The following is a 13,162-nucleotide window of genomic DNA, read 5'->3' as shown; positions in this document are numbered from 1 at the left end:
GACACATAACCAGGATTCCAGACGCAAAAAAATTAAGAAAGAAATATATTGGATCCAATTTCTTGACTTACTGCCAGGAGGATAATGCTTAAATGAAAACATGAAAATAAGATAATTAAATATAGATAAAAGGTAACACAAATACATAAAAAAGGGGAAAAGTGCTCACCACCGAGGAACAAAAGCAGATCTCCACCAACAAAGGTTGAACAGCAACAACCTCCAGAAAAGAAAACCCCCCTTTTGTTCGCACTTACTGTTCACCTGCGAAGAAAAGAATCTATCCGACATCAGATAGTCGATTAAAAGTAGAATATATGAGAAGAAAAAAGTCCATTAGGATGAGATCCGGAGAAAAGACAACAAAAAAAGCTACAGTGAGAACTCAGATTCCACCAAAAAAAGAACAACAAAAAGAGACATAGATTGGTTTTTCCACCAAGAAAAACACCATAGAAACTCGAGGAAATGCTACAAACCAACTAGAAAGTAATTCGAAAAAAGAAAAGTAAGAAGAAATATAGATCGAAAAAGAGAGTTGATGGTGGAAGATTTGAGATTGAACCTACACCACCGTTCTATCCGCTTGCTCTCAACCGCCCCTCCCACTTCTCGGGCGAGAAGAACTGTAAATGCGGAAACTGTAGATGTGCGGGCTCCGTCGGTTCCAGATCAGGTATACTTGTAGAAGTTGTTTACTGGACTGAACCTGAAGAGACGGCCCAGTAACAAAATAAGACTAGATAAAAAAGGAGTTTAATTACTGGGCCACGATGGGCCAAGCACAGTGCGAACCCCGCAAAAGAATGAAATAAGAGGAATAAGTTGCGATTATTATTTAATAAACACAAAGGTTCTCACTCAGATTCCAACCGGATGGATATGTCGACATTTAAAATTCAGTACACTTCCACACAACTAGAAGAATGACTATTCAATTAATTTAAAAAAGAAGAAGAAACATAAAAGGATTGATAAAAAAAAAGATTGTCTACACTACATCTTATCGGTCGCATCTCAACTCTTCTTCACGGCAATGGGACACTCATATCATGGGAAAAAATCAGAAAATAAGCATTTCTTCGATGGAATCAGTATCATCTGCATTCAAAAGAAGACATGCAACTCATGTCATGGAAAAAAGAATAAATTTCATTGCAAAAATATGAACAAAACAGAAAAGAAAAATGAAGATCTGACAAAAAGGACTATGTGATATTCACCATTAACAAACTTGTTTTGCTCATGCATCCAGGGATAGTAACCTGGTGTCTGAAAAAAAAAAGTACAGTCAATTGTGTGCAAAAACAAACCACAAAAAAATGATATGGGAAAAAAGCCATATAAAACTAGATTTAAGAAATACAAACCTTGTGGTCAAATGGGATTCCCTGTATCATGAAATGCATGCCAAACAAAAAAAAAGAATACTGATCAATAGATTGATCAAAAAAGATTAACAAAATTCAGGAAAAAAGAAATCAAAAAATGTGAAAAAACATACATGCTTCCTAAGGATTTCTTGTGTTTCCAGTGGCATCTTCTCATTGAAAGGATGAGCAAGCATATAGTAAGTAAGACTTTCGCGCAGTGGTTTTGCATGGTTCTAAAAAAGACAATAAAGAATACATATATTAAATAAACATTTTTAACAATATATTTCATTCATCGGTAACAAAAAAGAAACGAAAAGGAAATGAAAACACATATGATAAGTAATTAACAAAAAAAAGAGGAAACATACTGGTTCAAAACAGAGTTTGTTTCCTCCCTTCTGATTTCTTATTAATTCCATGACGAACACACCACTGTCACAACTGAAAAATACATAAAAAGAAAGGATAAAAGTTACAGTAGAACTTGTATGGAATAAGGATATATAAGAAAAGAAAACAAAAGCCCTCGTAACGACAAAATCAAATGGCCTGACACCTTCTTAAAACAACATAATTTGAGAACACTCAAAAAAGCAAGACCTATAAAAAAGGGAAAAGCTGTACAGAACCAATGGTAACTACATAACAATACCCCTGATAACTTTTAATCAAAAAATACAAACATATATAAACAAACAAAAAACTACAAAAAGGTTCATGATTACTTATATACATAACAGAAGAAACAAACAGCACAAAAAAAATCCATAAAAAAATATAGAACAGGTGAAAACAAACATAGGAAACTTGTGACATACTCTTTGTCCGAAGAACATACACTCCTGTAAATTGTTTGCATGCCATCAACTTTGATCAATGAGTGCTTGTACGATATATTGAATGCCATTTTAAAATTCTTAATTGCAACCTCAACATGTTCAGACACAAGATTGAATTTTGTGTTAGGGTATAACACTTCAAACAACTTTAACCTAAAGTTGATAAGAAGAAGTTAGTAGAACCCAGATGTCATCAACGGAACATGCACCTACGATATAAAAAAGGCATAACAAAGAAAGGACAATAATAAGTGTCAGAAAAAAAATACAACATCTGATAGATAAAAAGTTTCAAAAGCTGCTGAAAAGAATAAGGCAAAATAAAAAGAGCATTATAAAACCATTATTTCAAACATATATAAAAAGTTTATAAAAATATACCAGATCCATTGAATCGATCTTAAAACCAATCATTTCATGTGATATGAGTCTAGACAGGGTTCCAGGGTTCTCATCAGGTTTAGCAAACAAAGCCTACATATTGATAATGAAAACATTAACACAGGTTTATCAAAAAAAAGTCCAACCTATATGTATCATAAGCATAACTATATATATATAAAAAGATGAAAAAAGAAAAGAAGCTTACAAATTCATCAAAAGGGATGAAATATCGTTTCCAATGGCCTTCAGGTAAAAGTTTCAGTGAACGCTTCTCAGTATCCTCAACAATGACAGCTTTCCCTAACATGTTGATAACGTATTTGTTCACATTACCATACACTTGCATACTAAGAGCAAAAACACGGTGCTCGGCCCAAGTACTACCCATCCGCACAATATTGACACTGCCAAAAAAAGAAACAACGAAACACAAAAACAAAATAAAGACAGTGAACACAAACACATAAAAAAGGATGGACAGTATAAAAAAACAAGTACTGCCGATAAAAAATGTTCAATGGGAGATGAACTTACGTCTTTTCTTTTGCAGTTTTGGGGACTCTGTGCACAATGTCCTTGAAAACATCTTGTTCGACCAATGTAGAAGTGAACTCTGATATGACCTTGTTTGGGCTGATCTCTGTAACATTGAATGCTTGATTTTCATAACTTGGAAACTGCGTCGAACGTAGCTTCGATTCGTGCTCAGCCTCTGCTTGAAGAGTTGTTCTTAATAACTCCCTGTCAAACTCACTTTCATCCCATGAATACGAGGTCTCAGGAGCTTGAACATGTGTGTGCGATATGTTACAGTTGCTGGGAGATATAAAGGATGTTTCTCCGTCATTAAAACAAGTTTCCTTTGTATTATCTATACCACCAGGATCAATGCTCTGAACTGCAGCTTCTTCTTTAATTCCAAACATCCTTGGCCTCTTTATCAAGCAAGCAGATTCAGAACCAAAATCATTGCTTGAAATCATTGCATTTCTTTTGTTGGAGGATAATATTTCATTGCAAGAGTACCCTGCGCCATTGGGTCTCCTGAAACTGGTGACACTGTCCAAATCGACAGAGAAGTGAACTTTTTCAAACAACAGCTGTGACTGCATTTCCCTTGCATCCATAAGTTTCCTCTCTTCTGCAGCTTGATCTTTAACATACTGAAGCATGTCAACTCCTGGTGATGCAGAATCATAAAACTGAGTGAAGTCAGGCTTCGGCGGCTTCATCTGCTCCAACAACTCAAAGTTACAGGTGAGTTCACCTAGACTGATTGGGCTACAAAGAGTTTGCATAGCAGAAACAATGGAGCCGATATCAGGAACCAGACCATCCTTCATGGCTTCTTTATTCAATCTCTCAAGCATATCATCGTCAGGAACTGGTAACAAGCACCCACATTGCAGACATGTTCTATTTCAGAGTCCACATCAGACATAGTCAGAGGATCAGAAATTTTTAATGATGCTGCTTGCCCAGGAATACACATAGTGTCCGACTGAACTAATGGACTTTGGCAAACAATAGAACCATGTGAAGGTACTTTGAAACACACAGGTCCACTCTCACATTTACGCTTCTCATCAGTATTCAACAAGGATGAACTAACTGAAGTCATCCTAAGAAAACTCATGACATTCTTGACAATTACTGGTTGTATGGAGTCCATTATGTCTTTCTGCATTTTGCTTATAAACAAAGGGACTTGTGCCTTAACCTTTATGAACAAAACAAAAAAAAAACAAAAAGACACATTAATAAAAAAAATATGCAACTAGTATAAAAAAGAACTATTGAACAACAGACTTAGAAAAGTGTATTTATCAACCCCTTGACGAGTTATGTATCAACCCACCGATCAGTTATTTATCAAATGTAAATAGGTGAATTTATCAACCCAGTAGCCTACCCTGGCAAAAATAAAGTGTATTTATCAACCCCCCTGAGCAGGTATGTATCAACCCCACGATCAGTTATTTATCAAATGTAAAAAGGTGGACTTATCAACCCAGTAGCCTACCTGTGAAAATAAGTGTATTTAAGAACCACGTGCCCAGTTGTGTATCAAACGCCATATAAGTTATTTATCAAGTGTAATAAAGTCAATTTATCAACCCTGTCGCCTGCCTGTCAAAAAAAGTGTATTTATGAACCCCCTGACCAGTTATGTATCAATCCCACGAAAAGTTATTTATCAAATGTAAAACCGTGAAATTATCAAACCAGTCGCGTACCAAAAACTGTAAAAAAACGTGAACATGTCAACACCCTCCCAGAAAAACACCATCCTCCCAAAAAAAACCCCAGACCAGGGTAGAATTCTTCAAAAGCAGTTGGTGCTATCACAGAATTATAATTATCTTAGAAGCATACATACCTCTTCATGCAACTCCAAAGGTGTTGTTGACAAGACAAATTGTAGAAGGTCTTCATATGAATTACGCTCAATGGTTTGACCTTCATTAATTAAATTTCCAAAAGGGGTCCTTGCAGCATCTTTCATCTGAATGAATAAGAGAAGAAAAAAAACAATGTTTTCAAGGATGATTGTGTGAGAAAAATGAAATTTGTACGAAATAAACTAAGTCTGGAAAAAGGAAAACATACAGGCAAGCTACCGAATAGTCCTTTGTCTTTGCAAACACAATCTAGCATCTCGATTTCCGAAACCAAAGAAGAAGTCCATATTGATATTCGAGGAACATTGCACTTCAAGTGTGACAGAATCACCTCAGTGTCAAGAAACTCAAAGTACACAGCCTATGACAAGCAAAAGCAGAAAAGATGTTAAAATACAGACTTTTTCCACCTTTTGGAGAATTCTACCCTGGTATGAACATTACGTACCATTAAGCAAAACAGGTTCCCTCCTAACACTGAAGTTGTACCTCCATTATAAGCTTCGATGGAAGAAACGAGCTTTTGGAGTACAGCACTGGAGAAGTCGAACGAAGATATCACAGAAGGATTCTCCACGATGTGTAAGTAATCAGGACTGACAGCGTCATGGCTAGAAGGACAGAGAAAAGCGGTCATGGCATACAAAGTGAAGACAATTTTGAAAGTGTCTCCATCCAATTCCCTTGTCAAAATTTTATCCAGCTCGGAAATAGTAGGGTAATGGCCTTTGCAGTTGATCAAATCACCAATAGCTGCCCTTAAATGAGGACCAACTTTTCTACCAATAAGCAAACCTCCGATGGGTGTACCGAGAACTTTGTTGATACAATAGGCACTGAATTTGATAGGAGGGCCATTAGGTAGAGAAAGCGACCTAGTCTGCGAATCGAAGTTAGCTACCAGGTAAGCAATGAGACTCCTAGGAAGGTAATCACAGGTCACAAGAGCAGTTGCTCAAGACCAATATCAGCAACAAGCTTCTTCTGAGTAGCTGTCAACCGTCTAGTCACTCCAAGAAACTTAGGAAGCGAGAGCTTGGTCCTAAAGCCCTGATAATTGCAAATTACATGATTAAAAAATAAATAATCGAATAGTCGGTACATGTTGATGAACATCAAGTATGTAGTCTTAACATACAAAAAAGTAGGTCACAAACAACTATTAAACGATGTAATGTGAACATATAGTATTCATTGGCGTGTGCTTTCTTTTTATATAAAAGAGGAACAGACACAAACAAAACTAAGAACTGAAAGCATATACCCAGTGAATAGTGAACAATCCGTAAAAGATATTCTTCAATACAAAACCAGTACTACCCCAGTGAGACAAGATACAGTACACTTCATGTCGACACCTTCTACACACAGATAAAACGCCGTATAATGAACACAACAGTCAATCAAATGACGGCATTCACACTACCAGAAGCAAACATGTATAATTTGTGACAGACACAAAAACAGATAAACACAAATAAAAAAGAGACTACAAAACAAAATGATGTTATACCTTTGCTGCATCATTCCCATCCATGGCTTGCAGATGGAAGAAAATATAAGAAGAAGGATTGCTAGTTTGAAAGATTATTATCCATACCGTGCAAAAAACAAAGAAATTGATGTGCCTTGATTAACAACAATAGATATTTCAGTCATTCGAATAAAGGAACTGCTGAGAGAAGAAGAGCAATATGAACAGAAAACCGAACAAAATCCTCGAGGAAAATCATCCAGGAAAAAGGGACAGGGGAGTATAGACGAATCATCATAAGATAACCGGGACAAAAATCATTAGATCTGCAAAAAGAAAAAAAAGCCAAACAAAAAGAGCTACGAAAACCAGCGATCGTACGAGCTGGAAGAAACGTATAGGTTGAAGAAATTAAAAAGAAAACATAGGGCAGGACAAAAAAAAACAGATCTGAAAACACGACCTAGATGGATCTGCCCATGATTTCTCCTCCGTACACGCCTAGCGCCTTCTTGGAGGAAATATACGAGATTGATGGAGAATGGTCGGGAGAGGAAAGAGAATGAAAAGGGAAAGGGGACAGCTCAAACTCCAGACAAGACGAAACCGTCGGGTTAGGTAGGATCTACTTATTGACATAAAACCCCTCGAAAAAGATAAGTATAAACAATAACCACGGAACAGGTGGACAGGTACACACACAAAGGATAGAAATGAAAAAAATAGGGGAAGATAAGAAAGGGCAAACAGGGTCACATACATAAAAACTCAAAACCTGATCAGTAAAAACAGAAAAAAAAGGAGATAAAAATCCTTCTTCCCCAGGATCTGATCGGGGGACAGATCCATCTCCTCCGCCACCAACCATCGCCACCATCTCTCTCCTCAACCAAACAAAAAGCTTCCGCCTGGTGCACATCAAAACAATGGCGCAAGTGGACAAGACGGACGAAATCTAAGAAATCCTCCTTTTCTTTAACCCAGCCACGAAGAACTTCTACCCCCCCCCCCCACGGTCGAAAATACAAATTTCAGGAAGAAAAAAAACTAGAGAGAGAAAGATTTAGGGTGCTCAGGTTATAGACAAGATCATCCAATTGCTTTACGGGATGAGTCCTTGATCTGAGAGAGGAAATTCACCCACCGGCATATGGTATGAAAGGAAAGGTTAGTCCTTAATTCAACTAGCACATGCATTTTTCATCTAGGAAAACTAGAAAATCATCTGTTCATTGCATTCATTTACAAAAAAGTAGGAAAAACATAGAAAAGGTTCAGCATAGTAGAATATTACATCGGAAAAAAAATACTATGTACATCACAGAAAAAAGAAACTTACAGAACATTGATCACTTTACACAGCTCAAAAAAAAGAAATACAAAAAGAGACAGAAAAATAAGAAAAACTCTGATAAAATCCTCCTGTGTACTAAAAATTACAAAGCACACGAAGAAAAAAATGATGACACTGTGTATCATCTGTCCATAATTCTTTGTCCATAGCTCCACAGAATCCTATTGACTTTCACACAAAAAAGTTAAATCCTCCATTATCTGAAAAAGGCAGATATGAAAAAAAAACATTGATTAAAAATCATATACATAAACATGTGCGTATGAAAAAAAAGTAAAACAGAAAGAATAACTCTGATCTAACAATAATTTCTGTTGCAGATGGATACAACAAAAGCGAATGAGTCAGGAAAAACACAACAGGGGGATGGAACAACTGCTGCAGAAAGTATATTTGGATCTATGACAGGGAAGACACCAATACAGTGCCGGAGGATGGTAGATAAATTTGCACAGGTAATGAACCTCTGCAGACTATGGAGATGGGATTTGTTCATATCCTCAAAGAAAGAAAACTAATAAAAGTCTTTGTTACACATTACAGGCATTTCTTCAGAGAAGGAAAGAGAAAGCTGAGCTCGAAAGCTTGGCAGAGCTACAAGCAGTTGAAGAAAGTTTTTACATGCACAAGCAAAACTCCGAAGCGGAAGGACATATGTCATCAAACATCACAAGGGCGAGCAAACAAAAATGCAAGGACTTCGATTTAAATGAGGTAACATGTCAAATTGCTTCATGTAACATAATTTACAACAAAATAAAGTAAAACATTAAGTTTCTTTGGGAGACATTAACAAAACACTATAGCTCATACCCCCCAAAACCATAATGCATCTATGTGAAAAATAGGAGCTCAAATTCGAGAACGAAGACAACGAAGGATATGCTGATAGCAACATCCCAGAAATGCATGCAGATGGTGCATCATTTGCTGGTGAGAATGCCTGCCCAGCTGACAATGCTGATTATTCAAATGGTAATGATCATGGGAACAAAGAAGATGATAAATATGAAGAAATTCTTGAGTCAGTGCTGAATCCAGAGGAACCGACTGCTGAAGAGCTTGAAATGAACAGAATGTTTGCAAACAAGAAGTATCCAACAATGCAAGAGATATCAGAGGCATCTACTCCCACACTTGGGATGGAATTCGATGTTCGATACGATTTTGTACTAGTCGCGGCATAGTACTTCATTGCCTGGCAAATTGGCATGAAACGAAAATAATATACGTGTACAAGCCAAAGTACTACGCGCGCATGAGTAGTTGAGGTTTGATGCATGGCTAGCAGTGCATGTTCACCGCTAGCTGGCTGCCTGTACATGGTTACACCTCAATGTTTACAAAGCACATGGTTCAGGGCACGTTGCCGATCGGTCGAGCACGCTAGTTTGGTCGAGTCCGGCGCGCGGCGCCATGGATCAGCGGAATACCAGCCAGCAGATAAGGATTACAATACGTACATCTCTCGAGGCCACAAGAATCGGAACTGAAGACACCGCGCGGAGCGCGTCGCTCCGTTCCCAGCTGCCCGCCTATAAATACCAGGGAAGAGACCGCATCAAAAAAAGAGGAGGGGGGACACAGCCGGAGGCCATCCCATCTAACCAGACGCAGCAGCCAGAGAGCAAGACGGAGAGAAGACCACGGAGGCCAGAACTCTCGCGCAGGTCTCGCCCCTGAAGACGCCCAGCCGGAGGCAGCTCTCGAGCAAGGAGAAGGCCATGGAGACGACGACGCCGGCGTTCCCAAACGGTGAGAATTACGGTTAACTCTCCCTCTCCATGCAGCATACTCGCCGACCGGTATCGCTCGCTCTCGTCTTGCACGATCGCGGACGACAACGAAGTACACGCGCTGGAGCTGCCGGCTCAGCCCGGCGCCATCCGCCGCAGCGATAACGACGCCCGCGACTAGGCTGTCAGCTACTGCGCGGCGCCATCAACGACATCTGCCGCGGACGACAACGAAGTACACGCGCCGGAGCTGCTGGCTCAGCCCGGCGCCATCCGCCGCAGCGACAACGACGCCCGCGATGAGGCTATCGGCTGCTGCGCGGCGCCATCAACGACATCCGCCGCAGCGACAACGACGCTCGCCACGAGGCTGTCGGCGTGTAGCGGGGCGCCATCTCCACCACCTGGGGCTGCAGTCGCATAGCCCAGCGACATCTTCACCGCCCACGAGGCGCGATGAGGATGATTTCGTGCCAAGGCTGCAGGCATGCAGCACGGCGCCATCTCCACCACCCGCGAGGCACGACGACGACGAGTCCGCGCCGAGGCTGCCGGCGTGCAGTGCGGCGCCATCTTCACCACACCACGAGACGTTGCGACGATGTCCTTGACGAGGCTGCTGGCGTGCAGCGTAGCGACGACATCCATGTAGGGGCTACCGGCGTGTAGCCCGGTGTCATCTCCAACTCCGCAAGCGACGCCCAAGGAAACAACATCATGGTGGCGGGGCTGCAGCCGCGTAGCCCAGCGACATCTTCACCGCCCGCGAGACGCGGCGATGACATCCTTGACGAGGTGGCCGGCGTGCAGCGTGGCGCCATCTCCACCACGTATGGGACGCGATAACGACGTCCGTTCCAAGGCCGCCGTCGTGCAGCGCGGCGCCATTTTTGCCACCGATGAGGCCCGACGACAACAAGTCCGTGCCACGGCTACCGGTGTGCAGCGTGATCATATCTCCATCATACCACGAGGCGCGATGATGACGAGTCCGTGCCCAACATGCCGGCATGCAGGCTAGCATCATCTCTACTACCAAGACGGCGCCAAAAAGATGGTGCGGCATGATGAGCTGCCAGCTTGCAGCTCTCTACCTTTTTCACCACGGCGAAACAAGCCAAGGACATGGGCACGGCCGTTGTTGCCACACAAATCCTGACCATCACATCTACACATAAAGCTATGCATGTTTGTATTAGTATGTACGTACATGGCAGGTTATATACATTGACCATGTATAGCTGGCCAAGCCATGGTCATGTGCCACAACATCCACTTATCTAGAAGCCATCGGAGACGAGCCAAGAACCAACGTTCACACTGTTGGCCACACGGAGATGGCCCTTGAGGGGGCGGGTGCTCTCTCCGAGGCGTGACGATGCTTTCGGCGCGCCATCGACTCCACTCCATCGGCGGCCGTACCTTCCGACACGCGACGATTCCTTCGGCGCGCCATCGACTCCACTTCCCAGCGAGCCCGTGAGACGGCGTCCTTGACTACGCCGACAGCCATAAACTTGGCGTCAGGCTAAGGACGAGGCGCCGACCACATCGGCTACACCAACTTCCGTGCGTTCGTTGGTTTTCACACCGACGCCGGTTTCCTCCATCATTTTACTCCCGCGAGGCATACCCCTTGCGCACCCCGACGAGGCTGCTGGTCGTCAAGAAGTCCCAGCTGAGCGGACCCATGCTACTTCAACTCCAACTACATCAACACCGTCAAGACCGACGAGGCGCGACGGCGAGGGCGGGCTTGGCCGGAGCAAAGGCCATGCTACATGCGGCGCGTGTACCGACGAGGACACGGGCTCTGCCGCCGCCCACACACACCACCATCACATCATGCATGGAGAACGCGAAGCGAAGACGACGAAGACGACCACACGGCTTAATCGGAGGTGTCTCGTGGCGTAACCCGCGGGAGTAATTAACCGGGTGCCTTCCGAGGCCCCGGGAACAAGGAGATCGCAATCGCCATAGTCAGGCTGGCCGCGCAAGCAGGCCACGGAGCGCTTTGTATTCGGGAACTTGTACTTTGTTTCTCCAAGAGAGATTAATGAAATGCATATGCTTCCCTATCTTTTTCTTGTGTACTACGGTACACTGGCACGCCCGCACTTCTTTATTTTACCCCGGTGCATGAGAGAAACACGCTACCATGCCCCCCCTTAACGTAGCGCATATGTCTTTCACAGACATTTTTCTCGTGTCAAACATTCGATTCAAAAGAGGATGCATTCTTCTTCTTTGCAGTGTACGCAAGAAGGGTTGGATTTGCAATAAAAAAGGACACCTCCTACGAGTCTAGAAAAACCAATGAAATAACAAGACAGACATTCGCATGCAACAGGTGCCGTGAGGATACATACGTTGACAGTGCACTCAGACAGAGACGGACTTCCAGGATTGTGCAGACAAAATGCAAAGTCAGAATGTTTGTGAAGGAATACAGAGGAAAGTGGTCAATAAGTAACATAAGACTAGAACATAACCACAACCTAGCTCCGTCAGAGTGGATAGTAAGGTTCATGAAATGTCACAGGTCAATGTCTGCCTCAGACAAGACTCTGATCCACATCCTACAAGAGACAAGAGTTCCACCCAGGAACATAATGAAAATATTCAGGAAAACAAGGGGAAGCTTCAGGGCAGTTCCATTTGATACAAAAAACCTAGAAAACGAGCTAGCAAAAGAAAGAAAGAAAATTAAGAACAGGGACATTGAAGAGTTGCTGCTACTATTCAAGGAAGCACGTGAAAAGATGCCTGGATTCAGACATTCAATTGATGTTGACAGCGATAATAGAGTGAAAAGTATATTTTGGACAGACCAAATAGGGAGGGCAAACTACTCAAAGTTTGGTCAATTTGTATCATTTGATACAACATTTTCAACCAACCAGTATGGGATGCCATTTGCTCCAATATTAGGGGTTGATAACTATGGCAAAACAGTCGTGTTTGGAGTAGGATTGCTGGAGGATGAGAGAGCAGACACTTTCAAGTGGTTGTTTGAGGAATTCCTGTCTGCCATGGACAACAAGCACCCAGAAACTATAATAACAGACCAATACGTTGCAATGGGGATTGCAATATCTAAAGCTTTACCTTAGACAGTGCACCGTTTCTGCAACTTTCACATCAGCAAGAACCTGGATGACAAGTTGTCCCTATTCTTCGCAGTAAGAGGGACTCTAAAGGAAGAACTAAGAGCAGTTATAAGGAACTCATTTACTCCAGAGGAATTCGAAAATAGCTGGCATGATCTACTGGAGCGTCATAATGCTTTGGGAGAGCCACACCTGTAAAGGATATATGACATCAGAGCTCAGTGGGTACCAGCATATTTCAAAGAGAGATTCTTCCCATTCACTTCATCGACAGGAAGAAGTGAGAGCACAAACTCCTTATTCAAACACTACGTAAAAAGAAAGGACTCGATTGCAACATTCTTCAAGGAGTATATCATAATACAAGAAAAAAAACAGTCCGACCTAGATCGCCTAAGAGAGAAAAGTGAGTTCAAGGAGTCTGTGAATTGGGGATTCAACCCTCTTGAAAGGGAAGCAATGAAAATCTACACAGACCCAATAT

General features: G+C 41.9%; 1 protein-coding gene across 1 annotated transcript; it reads left to right on the top strand.

The window, feature by feature from the left end:
- Positions 1-12,114: 12,114 nt before the first annotated feature.
- LOC139831488 (protein FAR1-RELATED SEQUENCE 3-like) lies at positions 12,115-12,681 on the top strand. The gene has a single exon (XM_071820775.1). The coding sequence runs from the start codon at positions 12,115-12,117 to the stop codon at positions 12,679-12,681; it is 567 nt and encodes a 188-aa protein (XP_071676876.1).
- The last annotated feature ends 481 nt before the right edge of the window (positions 12,682-13,162 follow it).

This window comes from Lolium perenne, chromosome 5 (genome assembly GCF_019359855.2).
Source record: "Lolium perenne isolate Kyuss_39 chromosome 5, Kyuss_2.0, whole genome shotgun sequence".
In the NCBI taxonomy this organism is placed as follows: domain Eukaryota; kingdom Viridiplantae; phylum Streptophyta; class Magnoliopsida; order Poales; family Poaceae; genus Lolium; species Lolium perenne.
The sequence above is the reverse complement of the archived record's forward strand: the minus strand, read 5'-3'. Positions and strand labels throughout refer to the sequence as shown.